We start from the raw sequence: 18,667 nt of genomic DNA, 5'->3' as shown, positions 1-18,667 counted from the left end.
AGCACTTATCTTTGCATTACCATTCAAATGCAGTGCAAACTAGTTTTAGTGGTCAAAACCAACTGGAGCCCTGGCTGGGTGGCTCAGTTAAAATGCCAAAAGTTTGAAGGTTCGATTACCCGTCAGGGTACACATCTAGGTTATCCCTAGTCAAGACCCATACAGGAGGCAACTTATTGACGTTTCTCTCTCACTGATGATTCTCTCTCTCTCAAAATGAAGAAAAGCATATCCTCATGTGAGGGTTAAAAAAGAAACCTCAAACTGGAGGGAAGAGAACAATCTTATTATAAAATTCCAGATGAGATAATATAAATTCTGCTTTACACTGTCAGAATTAGCATGTAAGGGAGCTCCATTTCTCTGAGGAAAAAACAGCAGGTAAATAAACCATGCCAACAAAAGAGCGAAAGTTCCAGAGAAAATGATAAGGTATGTACTATTTTTATTTCTAAATTCCATTCTCTCGAGTCACAAGAGTACTCCAGAAAACACAAACTTTCCATGTATGATTATTCATTCTGAAAAATATGAATATTCTATTACAGAGATGGAAAATTAAAAGCCAAACCTCTCCTAGAAATGACAAGGTCTTTAGTTTGTTTTTAACAATCTTTTAAATAATTTAACTTTAATTGAAGGAACTTTAGTTATAAACATTGAATTTAGTAGGTCCATACATAAATATGAACAACTTAGTATCTTAGTAGTATTATATTTACGTTAGTATTTTATTATTTATGGTATTTTATGAAAAGTTCTTTCTGATGTCATTATTTTATGACTTTCTTTCCAGGAATTCTGTAGGAAAAAGAATACTTTTGCTTGTGGTAGTAAAGAATTTAAGTAGTTTGAAGTCTTTTCTTCCTTATGATCCCTGAGCACAGGTGTAAAATGTCCTTTCTACAGCCTAGAAATGGGGAGGCTTCTTTGTGAAAAATAAAGTCTCAGCTGCTGTTTCCAACAGTGTGTCCTAGGAATAGTGATGTTACTATAATATTCAGAGTATTTCATAGGAAATTCAAAATACTTTACATCCAATTTCCTGATGCTCTGCATAAATCCAGTAATGGATGGGCATGGAGTCCACAAATTACTGTTATTGACATTTTACTGCAGAAGAATCTGAATGACGATTGAAAGGAAGGTAAGTCTGAACACACGTTATCAAGATATGAACACTTTCAGGGCTCAATTCAATCCTCATTCAATAGAAGTTATCTTCACTTCTCCCAAGTTCCCTTCACACCAAGGTAAGAACTTTCCAAGTTACAGAAGAGCAGTTACTTCCTTACTCACTGCTGACCCAAATTCTGCTCCTCACAGAAAGGTCTTATTTTCACTACCTCTGAGTTGCAGTCAAACCTCGAGTGACAGAGGTACAATGTCTTGCTTGGAAGCTAACTTTTCACAAAGAACATCTACACTATGAAGCCCTGATAGGAGAATGCAGGTCCATCTGGGTAAACAACGAGGTGGGATGCTGAGCGTCATACCTTCTCTGAGACCGCAGTGAAGATCATGGCGTGGGTCATCAGTGAATCACCAAAAGTCAACCTCTCAGCTTTGCTCATGTTCTTCAGGGAGACACCAAACACTAATTCATAGTCATAGCTGGAAAAAAAGACAGTACAGAATAAAGAGAGTACAATCAAGGGGGGAAAATAGCTTCTGGTTACAGAAGACACAAAAGGGGCCCAATAGCACCACGTAAATATGGGCTGAAGCTCTTCAGAGAACCGAATATGTGCAGAATTCAGTCTTTCAATGGCATTCCATTCTCTCGTGTCACAAGAGTACTCCAGAAAACACAAACTTTCCATCTCAGAAGTTGACAAGATGAGCCTGGATTGTTATTTTGGAAATAAAACTTAAAAAAAAAAAAGCCTTAAAAGTAATTTCTTTCAAAAATGGTCTCCTTTAAGCTGGTAGAAGCAATCCAGTTTCTTAATCCATTTAGACCACTTGCTATGAAATTTAAATTAAAAAAACATAAAAAATATTGGAGAGTATTTTCAAAGTTAAAAAAAAAAAATCATGAATTCTCTCTTTTAGCAGATTCCTTTTGCTAACTATGAAGTTATTTACTCAACTTCCTATAACAATTACTTATAAGTAACCCTAAAGTGGTATATTTCAATAGCCAAGGAATCTTGAATAGTTTTATTCACAAATGAACCTTCATTGTCAACAACAACGAGGAGGAATGCTTTAAAGTGTGTGAATTAGTCACAATTGTCATAAAGACAAAAATACATAATTCACCCAAGTCAGGGAAGTAGTTCAGAAGGATCAAAGAGCGAACCAGAAGTCCGGCAAACCTTTCATTACATTCCCAAATCTGAGCCGATTTACACAGCAATCCATTACTTTTGAAAGTGCCTTTCTCATAAGCATGGCTTTTTAGGAATATCCAATAATTCCATGCAGGCACGAAGTATGATCTTGACTTCCCAGGTCAGAGCAAAGAAGTATGTGGAGTTTTGTTAAGAGTCTTCAAGCGCTACAAGATGGAAAGAAAGAGTCCTGCCCTCAGGCCAGCCCTCCTCTTTGGGTGAACCTCAGCCGAGTCAGTTCGTACCAAGAGTGCACCCCACAAGCAACAACCCACAAATGGCTTTCTGTTTTAAATTCTTGCACTCACATATTCATGTCACTGAGGCCCAGCTTGCCATTGAAGTGTTTTCCAACATCACAGCCAAACCACACAGCCTAGAATTAGAGGAGAGAAGAAAGTCAACATAAATCCCATCTTCCTACTACACCAAAGGTGTGGAAGAAAAGGTTTTAACCCCAAAGCAGAAGACACAGAACAATACCAACCTCTCCATCTTTAATGGAGGCCGCAACCATCTTTTTCAATAAGTCAATGGGCTGGTTGTTATACAGAGTTTTTCTCCCTCCAACCATATTGCTTAAGTAGTCCACCGTGTAAAGTTTGTTGAATTTGTGCTGGGGCCGAGGGTCATTTACTAAACAAATCTATTGAGATCAAGAACACGTTGATGAGAACATAAAACCAAGAAAGTCAAGCAAGACACATACCTCTCCTCTAAGTTCATATGTTTACATCAAAGCTCATTACCTCTGCCTACAAGAATAAGCATTACAAATATATCGCTAAATAACAGAGAAACAAAAGGTGGCAAGGTCACTGAAAGAGTTCCTTGCATATTCTAATTGGTCCAAGGGACACATTTGGGAGCTGCATCTTTCCCACTGGCAAGAATTATCCCAAAAGTAATTCTGAAGAATTGCAAGCAGTAGGGCAAGATGGAGATCCAATCACTGTAAGATCCCTGCTGTCAAGTTACAAGACGGGCTTAACACCTAGCAATACCTCAACTGAGTTGGGATTCCAATAATAACACGTTTGCTTATAAGAGGATCAAGATGTCAATAAAGGAAGGGGATCTCTGGTCATCTTGCTAGGCAGTGGAGGAGACATGAAAGAGAGCGGGAAAAACTAGGATGGGACATTGCTCCCTTCCATGAGAGAGTCCCCAGAGTGGGGGGTGGGGAGGCTCTGAAACCAAGTAAGACATATTTTTATTGTCTTTGCACCTGGGAATGATTCTGGGCCCCAAACCAGGGGAGCCTACAGTTAGAAAAGTCTCTGAAGAGCGGCAATGGGGATCCTAATATGATCGACTTTATTAGGTCCATCACATACCTCAGAGGAAGCAGGGAAAAGTTTGTTTAGTTTCTAGTTTGATGATCATGCATGCTAACCCTGGAATCTCACAACCTCCCTTGTAGTCAACAGGCATTTGAAAGTAAACAGCCAGTGGCTGCCAGTGCCCGTCTCCAACCTTATCTTCCATGTTGAAGAGCGGCTTGACATGTTCCCTGTAAAACTCCAAGGGTGTCATGGGGCCAATCTTCTGATAATTTTTGTCTTTGTCTCGATACTCCCAGGTGAATGTCTCTGGTGGATTACCCAAACAGATGCACACCACTCGGAATACCTGGAAGGAAGAATGGGTGCAGATGAGTGATGGCTAGCGGAAAGTGTTCTTTACCTCTTCATTTTCCTCAAACTTAGGAAATGTAAGAAATCAGTGGCTAAATTCAAGCCAGACATTTCACAGGAAATCTAATATTGTTCCAAAAATTGGAAGGCTGATGTCCAGGATTTGATATCAGTCAGCTTCTGGATTCTTAAATAAACACTCTGAACAATACAATTCTGAAATATTAATATTTAGTGCTTAGTATTTGCCCTGCAAATTAAACTTCCTTAGCCAACAAACTGCTTACCACTGATATGTAAGAGCTGGTTGCTGCTCTGCTGATTACATTTCAGGTGACAAATAATGACATATATTTTATAAATGGATTTCCTTCCCTTCATTCTTCTAGGTTTTGCTTTGATTGTGACAGGGGTCTCCACTCAGAGAAAAGTCATTAACTTTTCAGCTGGATGACAATGTCTGATAAAAGTACCATTAGAAAAAGAATAATTTTTAGTAAGTAGTAAGGTACCACTTTTTGGGTTGTGAGACCATAACATATTTTCTAATGATGTCACAACACCTTCAAGAAAGCATCAAAACAATCAACCTTTATATTATTTCATTGGAGCATAGAAAGTACTTCCTCTTCTCTTTAAAAAAAAAATGTTTTTACTTATTTCAGAGAGGAAGGTAGAGGGAGAGACAGAAACATCAGTGATGAGAGAGAATTGTTGATTGGCTGCCTCCTGCATGCCCCACACTGGGGATTGAGCCTACAAACTCATACGTGCCCTGACTGGGAATCTCACCATGACCTCCTGGTTCATAGGATGACAGTCAACCACTAGGCCATGCCAGCCTGGAAGTATTTCCTCTTCTCTATCAAATTTGCTATATCTTTAAAAAACAACAACAACACTATAGTCTGCTCCAACCACGGAAACTTCATCATCCCCAGAGCATTCTAGGCCTCAAAAAACCTTGGAACACATTGGAAACTGATACCATGGTTCAAATTTATTCTCTGAATCAAAGCTAGAAAACAAGGACTATGACATTAGACCTATAATTAAGGATAAAGAGACTCTTAATCCATGTGTTATTATGGAAGACAGAACCCGCTTCTACTGTCTTTTAACAAAGGCAGATGAAGCTACAGAAGTTATGGTTGCCTTTCATTTGTGATGCTCTCTTTTCCAAGATAGCGTCTTCCTTTGCTAGGATTTACTGTGTGGTTTATGAGCCTGAACCACCTTAGACGGTCTCCCTTTTAATGCTGTTTCATTCTCAGGTTGGTTTCCAGCAGGAAATGTGAAGCAGGGCAGCACATTAGCATGGGTTAATGAGCTCTGGGATTCACATGGACCAGAGTCATTTTGTATTTGCACAAATGGTAGCTTTATCATGAGGATACTGCCATTGGTAACTATGGTCAAGACAATGACAAGGAGATGAGGAAAGTTTTACAAACTTAAATGATATGTATTTTCAACTAGTAACTATTGCCACACGTGTATGAACATCTGTGGGATTTTGATCAATTCTCAGTCATCCAAGGGTGGTTTTTCCAGGTCAGCCAGACTCTGACCAAAAAAAAGAAGGTAGGCCCAGGGCCAATGAAGATTAGGACAACAAAGTGAATTTCTGTATACTATGAAATACATTCTAAATATAAATATGAATGTTTTACACTATAATTTACACAGTACCTTACTGTGCACTAGATTCCTTATCTATAGTAAAAAGTGTTCAATCATTTCCTCCTTCTTCCCCCCCAAATACAGAATTCTATAGTGAATCCTTTTGCAGGATACATTGTTATACTCTACTGCATGTTTTATAAATGTGAATTTTTTATCCAAGATACATATAAGGAATGAATGAAAATAAGGATGGCATCCCTTTCTCTTGGGTTTTAGTAAAATGTTAGACACGCTGCATTGTTTCATATCTAACGCCATTCAAATTCAAGTCAGTTTGTAACACTCTGGAAGGAATACTTGGCTCCAAGCCATTTAACAAGAGTTAATTAAACAAGCTTTAATTTTAAATACTCTCCAGGGTCCCTGATACTATATTTTCTTGATAAAAGACTCTGCAGTTCTAAAGGAACATTCCCTGTTCCCAAAGGTACAAAGCTGGCAGTGAGCTTTGGATATCCACGTCTGCTCTCTGGTGGGCAACTTGGGAGTGCCACCTGCTTCTCATAAAGAGGCACTGGGCATTCAGGACAAAAAAGATACCGGACACTGAACTCAAGTCATTATATAGACTGAATACTGGTGAATAACAGAATCAGGATAGGAAACAGGAAAAAGGAAAAGAACACAGAAAGCAGGAGACATGATGCATAGGAAAAATAAGTGGCTCCCAGTTTAAAGACAAATGATGTGGGACTGAGTTAATTTCCACCCCCATTTAATGGCTTTGTAATGTCAGTCACGCAATTTATTTTCCTGAACTTTGGTTTCCTTGTCTGTTTTTAAAAAATGGAAACAATATCTATCACTTAGAGCAGTGTTTCCCAAAGTGTGGTACGAGTACCCCCAGGGGTACGGGAAGAGTTTGGTGGGAGCACCGGAGTTTAGTGGGGATATGCACTGCATCGTGCTTAGCTGCGCCTAATTCTACGTTCTCGGGTACAGGGGGTACTCAGTGTTATGAAAATTATAGAAGGGGCACACGTATGTCAAAAGTTTAGGAAACACTGACTTAGAGGAATAAGAAATGTAGTGTTCAGAGATTGTAGTGCGGCATAGTAGTTGTTCAGTAAATGGTCCCCTTTAAACCCTGTACCCAAGTTTGAAATCAGGGAGGGTAATGCCTCCAGCTTTCTTCCTTTTCAGGATTGGTTTTGCCTATTCAGGGTCTTTTATGGTTCCATATAAATTTTAGAAGTTTGTTCTATTTCTGTGAAAAATGCAATTGGAATTTTTATAGGAATTTTACTGAATCTGTATATTACTTTGGACAATATAGACATTTCAACAGTATTAATTTTTCCAATCCATGAGCATGAAATATCTTTCTATTTATTTGTGTCTTCTTCAATGTCTTTCATTAACATCTTGTGTTTTCAATAAACAGATCTTTCATTTCCTTGGTTATTTATTCTTAGGTATTTTATTCTCTTTGATACAATTGTAAATGGTATTGTTTACTTAATTTCTCTTTCTGATAGTTTATTAATAGCATATAGAAATGCAACAGATTTTTGTACATTGATTTTGTATCCTGCAACTTTACTGAATTCATTTATTCGTTTTCAGTTTTCCAATTGAGTTGTTAAGGCTTTTTATGTTATATATAATATGTCATCTATAAATGCTTAACACTTAGTACTCAATAAACACTTGTGAAATTAATCAGTATCAATTTTTTCCTTCTCTCCACTGTCAACCTTCTCAAAACTATCTTCCATTTCTTGACATGACGCCCTCCTCTCCATCTAGCTCCTTCCCTTCTCCATTCCACTGACACTATTCTACAAACAGCCGTTTCAGGAAATCCAGCAGCCTTTTCTCAGTCTTCAGACTTATGGACCTCTCTGCAGCACCTGACACTGATGACCAGTACCTACATCAGAACATAGTTCTGGCACTTGTTTTTATAGGAAGAGATGTTTTTAAAAAAATATGTATGTTCCAGAATTCTTTGTTCAGACTTGTTCTATCCTTCTATTCTCCCTCAGGGGAATCAACCACTTCCAAGGCTTCAGCTATCTGCATTATCATCATTATTACGTTGCTAGATCATTCTTTTTTCCTGAGCTCAATGACTGTCCATTTGCTTGAAACCCCATTCCAACTGGCCTGTGCCTTGGGATCAGGCACTTTAAAGGCAATCCTCCTCCTCTTCATGGTAACCTTTGAAAAAACTTTCTCTGGAAGGATAAATATAATAACAAACCAAAAAAATCAATTTGGGGTGTGCGGGAACTTGAAGGATGGAGAACAGTATGGGAAACTGATTATTCACTTGAGGATATTTTCCCATTGATTTTTTTAGAATGGAAGAGAGAGAGAAAGACAGATAGAAACATCGATGTGAAAGAAACACATCAATCGGTTGCATCCTTCAAGAGCCCTGACCCCAAACACTGCCTCGGCCAGGGAGAAGCGTGCAACGGAGGTACATGCCCTTGACTGGAATCGAACCTGGGACCATTTGGTCTGTAGGCTGACGCTCTATCCACTGGACCAAACCGACTAGGGCTGTATACCTTTTTATATTAAAAAAATTTTTAATCAGATGTCTTTAAAATAAAAAGTAAAAATATAGATAACTAGGATTTTCTCAGGGAAATAACTTTTGTAGGTCTAGAGTAAGTCTACAACTATATAATATTGTTAAGATCTGAGAGCCACTGCTATAGAATTTCCTAAGCAAATAATAATGGCTTCTTGTCTCTTTTCATGGCACTGACAGATATTCTTTCTAGTCTTTGTTTTATGTTTTGTTTTTGAACAGAGTTTTTGTAGATAATACATTAATAATCCTAAGGGGATCTGGAGGCTAAGAAAGAGTAGATGCACTGAGAAAACACTGCAATAGAGGTGACAACATGTTTCCAAAACAAATCTGACTTATCTGTCATCTCACCAAGCAACCTATACTTGTCATCCCTCAGAAAGAATGCCTTAAGCAGAAACCCTTTTCATTCAAAGCTTTCCAGGCTTCATGACTGTTAATCATCATTTTGATATGCCTACAAAGCTAAGCATATCATAAGTACTAATCAGTGGCTTTAAAATCATAGCTACACCCCTCATTACCAAAGAGTCATGTTCAATAAAGAGGAGTCATTTGAAGACTGTAAAATCTAAAAAATCTACCATACAGAATTCTGTAGTCAACAGTTTAGGCAGAATCATTAAGTAAATAATCCTAAAAGTATCTATACTCAGGATCTGGTATGGTAAGATCTTACTATTTTTCCAAGGTAGGAGTGGAGTAAGAAAGATATGTGAAACATATCTGCCCTTATTCTTATCAGTCAATCCCATGATCAGGAGTAGACCTTAGATATATCCTTTAAAAGATCATTAAAATAAACATCAAAAGGCAACAGGATGCTTATGATCTGCAACAAGTATTGTCTGGGTCCTTTTCTATAACTGTTTATAGAAACTTCATCCTTATCAGACCCCATCATCTTACTATAATCATGAATGAAAGCAAAATATGCAGAGTTATGGCCTCAACAAGGGAAATCAATCCAAGCAAGGACAGAGAACTAACATTTATTGAACAACTGCTATGTGTCAGGCATTATGCTTGCATCCTTATACATAATTTCTTATTTGATTCCCACAAAAATTCAATGAAGAATATATTTTAAGTCCCAAACTGAACCGTAGACAGATTAAGAATCTTACCCAAAATCACAGAACTATAAGTGATAGAACTAGAATTGAAACCCATGCCCACCTAATTATTTTTTTCTACTACATCCAGATGCCTCTCTTAAATAAGAACATTTAAGAAGTAAAAAGTTAAGTATTAGATAATTTAAATGTATTTGGCAAGATGAAATCTCTGCATTCATTCATTCAACAAATACATAAGAAACAATTAAGGATAGGCTATGCATTTGAATAAACTGACAGTTGGGAGCTGACTCAGGTCACAAGGCTGTTAAATAATGAGATCAGAACTCAGACAGTCTGACTCCAGACCATGTTTTCAAATACACTATACTTCCTTTCTAAAATTCAAAGGAAAACATCAGTGTTGTCCACTGCAGTAAAAGAAAATTGTTAGTTGAGCAATTCCTAATAATGGGTCCACTAGATGGAAAAAGGAAATGATGTTTTTCTCAAAGCAATTTCAGGTTTATGCATATGCATCTGGATTGTGGAAGGTATTAAGTAACATTCTCCTTTTTTTTTTAATCCTCACCCAAGGGTATTTGTTAGAGAGATAAGAAGGGAGATAGAGAGAGAAACATTGATGTTCACGATAGTTACCTACCATATGCCCTTTCGGTATACAGGACATATAATCAACTGAGCCACACTGGCTAAGTCTTAAATAATATTCTTAACTGCTTTGATAATAAATATTACCACCTTATATTTGTTTAATGCTTTTTAGGTTTTCCTAATGTTTTCTAATATAACCATCAATATATTATTATACATATATATATTATTCTCATCTTTATTCCTATAGAATAAAGCCATAAGTTCTTGTACTCCTAAGATCCCTCACAGCTCTGCCCTTCTAGCTTAATTTGCTACCAATCACACTTACAAAATTTATGTTTCAGCTACACTATTCTAGGAGAATTCCACTTTTGTTCACGATATTTCTTTTGTTTAGAATGGTCTCTAGCATAGGATTTATAATTATCCATGTGTTTCTTTTTCTCAAGAGATCGAGCTCCTTGAGAGTAGAGATTATCTTTCTCATCTTTGTATTCCTTGTGCCAGACTCAGAGAAGGTATTCAATATTAAATGAATAAAATAATGAATTATATAGATTGCTAAGCTGATAATTAGAAGATGGAAGTACGTACAAGTCCCACACTAAAATGCAAAGTCTTTACTTCAGTTTTTCCAGCTGTGAAATAAGTAAATTTCAATTCAATTCAACATTTATTGCAATGACTATACTTCCTATTCAGTTTAAGAGATGGGAATATTCTGAGTGTTCTTTAGAAGGGTCACAAAACACCCAAATAATGGTCATTACCTCCTCCATCATGGCATCTTGTGTGGTTGAGATTTCTTCTTTGGTGGCTCCACTATGTACGAGGTTCCGTAGTCGTATACAGAATTCTCTCATCTATAACAGAAAGTTACTCATCACCACAATATTTACCAAATTCAACTGTAAATGAACCTAACAGACCAATGCTAGTTCTATTTTGAAGAATATCTCAGCCAAGACCCAGGGCAAAGTTCATAAAAGCAAATGTTTTTCCCCAACCAGTCTACTTTCCTTAGAAAAAGCAGGAGACGTATAATGATTATGTCATTAAATCATTTTTACTGAAAACTTTACTGGTTGTCTACTTCTCTGCCAAATCATTATGACCATGACTATGCCAGCCCCCACTGTAGTTTTGATTTTTTTAGAGATGCCAAAGATTAAGGTAAGCCAAATCTAACCACGATGCTAAAGAGGATTTTGCGGTTATCTGAAATGGGACCCAAAGCTATACTATTGATGATTTCTTAGCCTGGGGATTAAGAACCCCCAGTGTTTCCTGGGTGGGAAATAATCTACTTCTAACATTGGGGAAACACATCTACAGTTTATTTTAAAATATAAGCTTTCTCCCAGGGATGCCAAATCCAATTTAGTCTCATAGAGTAGGACAGCAAGTTCTGGCAACTCCCAGTTCTCAAAAAAGATGTCTGGCTGGCATCCCTGTAGGATTTATAATCCTCCCTGGAAAACGGGTTCTGTGGAGAAGACTTAATGACTTATTAAGATAAATGAAGCAATAAAAAGCAGTTCAGCGACTACATCAAATCTTTAGTGAAGGAATAAACTACGCTGATATGGTTGGGGTACCCTTTGAACTCAGCATATTCTTTAAGGAAGTCTCAGTTTTTTGTTTTGCTGGTACAAAAAGCTGTCCAGCCCACCTCCACTGGAGTCAAGTGAGAGGCACAGTGCCCAGTGTGCTTCTGGTCCATATTAACTAAAACAGGACTTCCTTTTCTAAGTACCCAAAAGAAAATATTAGGATCAATAGAAATAAAAGTGGAAGAAAAAAACACACACCCTAATCTCAATTATTTTTAAAGTTAATATGTGCCTACATTGCTTTTGAGAGATCCTGGTTAGCCAACTTGTGTATCAACTGTACACTGAAATGCCCACAGATCCTCTTGGAAAATCAGTTGGAAGCTTTAAGGTAAGTAATCCAACCCCAACCTGCCCTATATGTTGTACCTTATGGTTCAGAATGTCATTCATCCTTCTGGTTGCCTCTGTTGTATGAGATTCAGGGTAGCACTTCTTAGGAACTACACCATATTTTTCTAAAAGAAAATAAATTTTAGTGTTCAGTAAGGTAAAAGTATACTCTAGCATTCCAACATTAGTAAGCCTGGCCAAAAATAGCCATTGCTTTAAAAATCAGGCCATATTCCGGGAGCAGCTGGACCCGGAGTGGCCGGGTCGGGTGCAGCCAGGCCCCGAGCAGCAGCAGCCAGGCCCAGAGCGGCAGCAGCTGGGCCTGGAGCAGCTGGGCTGGAACAGCTCACAGGGCTGCTTCTCAGACATGGCTGGAAACTTTTGGGGGAACTTGAGGGTCTGCTGAATCAAGTGATGAAGGCTTAGATCTGGATGTGTTGAGTTGTTGTAGCGCTGGGGTGTTGATCTGTGAGTGCCTTATGTGGGGTCTGGATGAGGTTGGTTGATCTATTTGGATGTGTCTTTTGTTTGAAGTGTATACCTTGGAGGTATTATTGATTTGAGAAAATGCTAAGTAATTGATTTGCTACCTGAAAAATTTAAAGTTCTGAAAGTTTAAGGTCTCTTGCCAAAAAGAGGTTTTAAAGCTAACACCTTAATTTTAATGGAGAAAGGGGAGGACAAGCCCTTCCCACCCAGAACAGGTAATCCAATTCCAGCCAGCAGCTATCTTTAAACAATGTGTTCATTTACATTTGAATGGCTACGAAGTTTGATGGCCCAAGGGCAAGTTTACATGTGAACAAGTTTGCTTCTCAGTTCCCAGGGCAGAAAAAACAAGGTTTAAAATTATTAGATTTTAAAATTTATTCTTAAAAATATAAAAGTTTATTAATTTAAAAGAAAAACACCAAGGAAATTAAAAAACCCGATGAACAATATGAACTGTTGGTTATAATAGAATCAAGAGATACGGGAGGGGAGTGGGCTGACAATTCTCGGGGGAAAAGGGGAGTGGTGGATGCGGGAAGAGACTGAACATAAACTGTGCACCTATGGGTGAGGACAATGGGGGGTGGGGAAAGGGCAGAGGGTGGGAACCTGGTGGAGGGGAAGAAAAATGAGGAACTTTTATAATAATATGAACAATAAAGATTGATTTTTTAAAAAAAGTCTGAGCAAATGCAAAAAAAAATAAAAAAAAAAATCAGGCCATATTATGTTGGTCTAATTCAGAAAATGTAATAATCATATGCTTCATAGAATCAAACAGGTTATTTGATCACCATCCATCTTAGAATTAACTCTACTCTTTTTATGTAAGTACTTTGTAAAGTGCTCAGCATGATGAGGTTTTCTCAAGACAACCCTTTTTAGAATAAGGGCATTTTCAAAGAGCTGCAGTTTCACTGTGCTTCTTGATTACACCAATGAACAGAGATAAGCTTTTTCACAGGTTAGTGCTAGTTAATACAACTTTTTCTTTTCCAAACCATTCTTCACAGTACCTAGCTCACCACTCCTGGCCAGGTGGTTCAGTTGGTTGGAGCATCATCTCATACACCAAAAGGTTGCAGGTTCAATTCCTGACCAGGGCACATACCCAGGTTTCTGGTTTGATCCCTGGTTGGTTGAGGTGAATATGAGAGGCAACCAATCGATGTTTCTCTCCCTCTCCCTTTCTCTCTAAAAAATCAATAAAAACATATTCTCAGGTGAGGATTTATTTTTTTTAAAAAAAGCTACATTATAGGTGAGCATGAGATAAAAGTTTCTTAGAGCTAACTATACACCCTTCTGGAAAACCAATTCTATTCTGTACATAACCACCAAAGAAATGCTCTGTGATTAACTACAGAACCTTACTTAATCATGCTGTGTGTCATTTCCATTAAGAGAAAGGCTCTTACCAACAATATTGACAAGCATATCCCATTGTCCACCATCATTTGCAGGATTCGAGAGCAAATACTGCACCAGCCTGCCATCCTCAGGTTCTTCTTTCTGGGCCGTGTCCACAAACGAATTTAAGAAGAAGTAACAGCGTTCAACCTAGAGTAGAGAAGTTAGATTAAATTAAAGGGAAAGATAGTGAATACCTTTATTTGCATTGTCAACAGAATATCCTGTTTCCCCGAAAATAAGACAGTGTCTTATATTAATTTTTCCCCCCAAAGTTGCGCTAGGTCTCATTTTCAGAGGATGTCTTATCTTTCCATGTGCTAGGTCTTATTTTCGGAGAAACATGGGTAGTAGGAATTTTGGAACTACTGTGGATCCAAAACAGTAGTTTTTAATTGAGGGGTTGGCAAAAGTAGGTTTACAGTTGTTCGTGTGGAAAGACATGCAGGTTATGATTATTACAATAGTACTCACAAGATCAGTATTATAAAACCTATTCTTGCCCACTCCTATATAATTGACATTTGTTTCAGGTTGGGATTTTGTTTTGTTTTGTTTTTTAACTGAAGCATAATTGACAGAACATTGTATTAGTTTCAGGTGTACACAGTAGATATTTTAAATCTAAAGTAGGTAACTAAATATCAGTATCTGGGCTCATAAAAATATTTACAGTTTCTTCTTATATCTGAGTTTACACATTTTAGGCAAAACAAGACAATGCTTTATTTTTAAATAAAATCTGATATTTAGAGCCTTCAATCAATAAACATCTAATGGGCATTTACATAATATACCTTTTAAAGATTTAAAATATTGAATAAAATTGTTTCAGGTGGGGTTACTGTTTTCAGTCAAGTACCACCCAGAGAAAGAATGCAAAATGTAGCCACCTACCAACCAAAAGCAGTTCTGCCTTTGAAATAGTCAACTTCTGATACTTTGGAAATCAGAATAAATGGTGTCACATCTATAAATGGAAGTAGGACTACAACTTGAAAAGCAAGACATGAAGAGATAGTCTCTATTAAGGTTGAGAGTGAAACAAAAAGAATCTTGCAAGATCAGTTCTATACCTTGTCCCAGAAAAAGAGGTAAGACTGACTAAACTCAAATTCTTCAATATTTAGTTTTTTCATGAGTGGAAGTCTCATAACGTTCAGACACGAAAAGATCCAGCATCGCCCTGAAACAAGAAAGCAAACCAAGAAATTATGAGTGTTCACATAGGTTATATTGTATTTCCCAACAATGAACTCATGACAAGATCTTGAATAATTTAAGACTACATCAGAAAGAGCAGAAATATTCAAACAAGAACAGTAATAATTACTATTTTTCATTATATATATGCAAAAGCATAATAATCTTAATATATAAAAAAATCTCTTTACATATCATATAAAGAATCCATAACAGCCGAAACTGGTTTGGCTCAATGGATAGAGAATCGGTCTGTGGACTGAAAGGTCCCGGGTTCGATTCCGGTCAAGTGCATGTATATTGGTTGCGAGCACATCCCCAGTGGGGGATGTGCAGGAGGCAGCTGGTCGATATTTTTCTCTCATCGACGTTTCTAGCTCTCTATCCTTCTTCCTTCCTCTCTCTGGAAAATAAATAAATATATATTTTTTAAAAATCCATAACAGCCAAAACCGGTTTGGCTCAGTGGTAGAGCATCGGTCTGCGGACTGAAAGGTCCCAGGTTCGATTCCGGTCAAGGGCATGTACCTGGGTTGTGGGCACATCCCCAGTAGGGGGTGTGCAAGAGGCAGCTGGTCAATGTTTCTCTCTCATCGACGTTTCTAGCTATCTCTCTCCCTTCCTCTCTGTAAAAAAAATCAATAAAATATATAAAAAAATAAATAAAATGCAATTGCTTTCATAATCATTCCAAGCAACTAGGTAAATCAGTATTAACTATTACACTACACAGCACTTCTATTTTTGAACCAATAATACAGGAAGAAATGCATAGTTACAAACACGATGCATTACCAAACATTTTTGTATAATTAACTACACTCCCTTAGATAAATAAATAAATAAATAAATAATTAAAAAAATCCATAACAAACCAATTAGGAAAATCACATTAGAAATACTGATTTCTAATGAGAAACATGAGCAAAGATCACAGATAATTTAATGTCCAAAACGACATAAGGGGTGACAAAATCTTTTAAGTTCATTATAAAACACCTAATAAGTGGGGAAACATTATTTTTTAATTTATAGTGCCCAATATTGGCAAGAATTTGGGGAAACAGCATTATTATATACTCTGAATAGCAATCTAAACAGATACTGAATATCTGAAGGCAATTTGGCCATACATGGTAAAAAAACTTTAAAAGACCCAACACTTTAATCTGGAATATCTATTGAATAGTATACGAGAGGTCCAATGCATGAAAACGCATGCACTGGATGGGGGACCCTTCAGCCTGGCCTGCCCCCTCTCACAGTCCAGGAGCCCTCAGAGGCGGGAGGTGAGCCGGCGATCAGGGGAAGGTGATGTCCCCATCACACCTTTACTGCTGCTACTGCCGGCAGTGCAAGCCTCAGCTGGCCCTGGGCAGCCACCGTTCAAGGCTTGACTGCATCTTGGGTGTCGGCTGGGCAGCCGCCACCTGAGGCTTGCCTGAGCCTCAGGCCAGACCTGGGTGGCTAGAGGGCTAAGAGGACTGGGGGACTCCAGAGGCAGGCGCCTTGGTGGGGCTGAGAGGACTGGGCATCACCATCTTGTGGCTGTGGGCGCTGCCATCTTTGAGGGCATGGCAGTCAACTAGCATATTCCCCCATTGCCTGTGGACATTGCGATCTTTGTGAAGGTGTGAGGGTCAATTAGCATATTCCCTCTTTATTAGATAGGCTGCTTCAATAGAAGGTAACTCTAACATAAATCAATAATCCTTCTCCCATTGAGAATTAAAATATTCTCCACATGCATCTTGCATCAGAGCCTTTGCCACGATTAGGTCCACTCTTTCGATCAGAACACATCATTTTTCTTCCATCCAGTAAGTCTGGATCACAGGAATGCTTTGAATCCATTCATGATGCTGTCCCTGCACACTCCACGCCATGCCTCAACTACACAATCACACTCTTCCTTTGCCCTATAAGGGGATAATCACCAACTCTACAATGTTGCCACTTCCTGTTCTGACTTAAGCAACCTTTACTTTAGGAGGTGTATCTACAATATCCAGGAATATACTGTGTTCACATTTTTCGCCTTTTAAAAATGTGATTCAATCCATTGATCTCTATAAGCATCTAAAACTAGCACAAATTGAGGCCATTCCAGAGTAATGTCCTTTTAGTATAATTCTGCTGTGAGACTGTCCTCCTCCCTTAGATTCCTTTCACTGCAGCTGTTTTTCTGACAGTAGTGCCAGGCAGTAGACAGGAAAACAAGAAGTCTCGATCAGTAAGACATGAGAACGGGGTATTTCTCTGTGTGTACAAACTGGCCTATTGATCTTATCTGGGCCAACATTTGCTCAAGTTGCGACCACGAAGCACATTTAAAACTAACATGCGATGACATGTTGATGCGACTACCCTTTGCCTTTTCCATTTTATACATGTGCCTAGGGCCTTCAAGGCAATTTGGGGGTGTCCCCTAGGAAATGATCATTTTTGCTTGGTCTGTTTTGTACCAAGAGCATATGTCTCCAGGATGTGGGTATGCAATCTTTTAACCAGCAAAGCATTATGCATTCCATTCAAACAGGTGACCATGGACTCACCATGTCAGTGCTCAAACACAATACACTAACAAGCCACCAAGTCCAGTACTTGAACCCTGCCTTTCCCTGTAACCTGTTCTCCAAGCATTTGACTACCATTTCTTTCAGTACAAACCTCTGCTCCGCTAAGCCTTTTTTATTCAGATGGGACAGTCAGGAAGGCCCGGGGGAGCGGGCGGGAAGTTTCGGAGCCCACCTGAGGCCTTCTGGTTGGTGACTGGCTTGCCCTCCTGGGACACGGCGTGCTGGAACACGTGCTGGGTCGCCTGGACCGTGGCCCTCCTCAGACAGATGTCCAGCAGGTCGTGGGTGGTGCCCACATTCTGGGCCAGGACGAACTGGGGGTCGGCGTTCAGCTTCTGGATCAGGGCAGCTACCTTCTCCGAATTCAGCCCTGTGGGGAGACCCGTGGGGATTGTACCAGCAGACAGGGGCCGAGGAGAGTGGATCTGGGACTCCCCCGCACCCTGGCTCTCCCGATCCCAGCCCCAGCCCCAGCCCCAGCCCTTCCCGCCGCCGGCCTCCCCCGGGACCCGGCGGCGCGGGGGGAGCTGGCGCCTCACCCGCGCTGCTCATGGCGCCGCGCTGCCTGCCGGGAACGGTGGGTCTGGGGTCCTCAGGCCGGGAACGGTGGGTCTGGGGTCCTCAGGCGAGCGCCCGGGCTGCACGGCGATCGCGATCGCTGCCTCGGAGTCCCGACCTGCCCTCGCACCCGGGCGCCGGAAAGAGGAAATGGGCTCGGCGGCGGCGGCGGCGGGCTGGGGCCCGGGAGAAACGGGGTCCGCGGAGGGACAAACCTCCCGCCCTCGCGTTGCTGAGTCAGCGGGAGGCCGGGCTCCGGGGCGGGCTGCGGGGGCGGCGGCGGCTGACGCTCGCGGGGCGGCCGTGTCCCCGGGAGGCTCCGAGGCCGGGCCCGCCCCAGCCTTCCCCTTCCCGCCCCCCCACTGTCCTCATCCTCCGCCCGCTGGACATCCTCCTGCATGCCCCTCCCCCAGGCCTCCGGGGCGCCCGGGGGAACCGGCCCGCAGCCCGTGCTCGCCCTGAGGAAGGGACTCCGTGCAGCCTTTGCAGAGCCTGCAGGGGCGGCGCCGGGCCCGCACGCTAAGCACAGGGCATAGGACCGGTCGGCTAGCCACACACAAGAACGAGGTACCCGAAGGCTCTTTTGAACAGAGTAT

At 40.0% G+C, this 18,667-nt stretch overlaps 1 protein-coding gene across 3 annotated transcripts in view; it reads right to left on the bottom strand.

The window, feature by feature from the left end:
- BLMH (bleomycin hydrolase) overlaps positions 1–18,359 on the bottom strand; it is a 32,022-nt gene extending 13,663 nt beyond the window's left edge. Inside the window, exons 1-11 of one of the 3 annotated variants that reach the window (XR_004982750.2) lie at positions 18,053–18,359; positions 17,686–17,883; positions 14,808–14,917; positions 13,740–13,881; positions 11,866–11,954; positions 10,654–10,746; positions 3,813–3,968; positions 2,824–2,982; positions 2,645–2,712; positions 1,497–1,614; positions 1,036–1,125 (exon numbers count right to left, since the gene is read on the bottom strand). Coding sequence is in view for 2 of the 3 variants with exons in the window: in XM_036408501.2 (XP_036264394.1) it covers positions 1,497–1,614; positions 2,645–2,712; positions 2,824–2,982; positions 3,813–3,968; positions 10,654–10,746; positions 11,866–11,954; positions 13,740–13,881; positions 14,808–14,917; positions 17,686–17,883; positions 18,053–18,065 (1,146 nt within the window). In the remaining variant the exon portion in view is untranslated. The remainder of the gene's footprint in view (positions 1–1,035; positions 1,126–1,496; positions 1,615–2,644; positions 2,713–2,823; positions 2,983–3,812; positions 3,969–10,653; positions 10,747–11,865; positions 11,955–13,739; positions 13,882–14,807; positions 14,918–17,685; positions 17,884–18,052) is intronic. The other 2 variants (XM_036408501.2, XM_036408500.2) reach the window with 2 other exon arrangements.
- Between the last annotated feature and the right edge of the window lie 308 nt (positions 18,360–18,667).

This window comes from Pipistrellus kuhlii, unplaced genomic scaffold (assembly GCF_014108245.1).
Source record: "Pipistrellus kuhlii isolate mPipKuh1 unplaced genomic scaffold, mPipKuh1.p scaffold_m20_p_39, whole genome shotgun sequence".
Classification (NCBI taxonomy): Eukaryota; Metazoa; Chordata; class Mammalia; order Chiroptera; family Vespertilionidae; genus Pipistrellus; species Pipistrellus kuhlii.
Note: the sequence above shows the minus strand (reverse complement) of the source record. Positions and strands in the feature narration are given on the sequence as shown.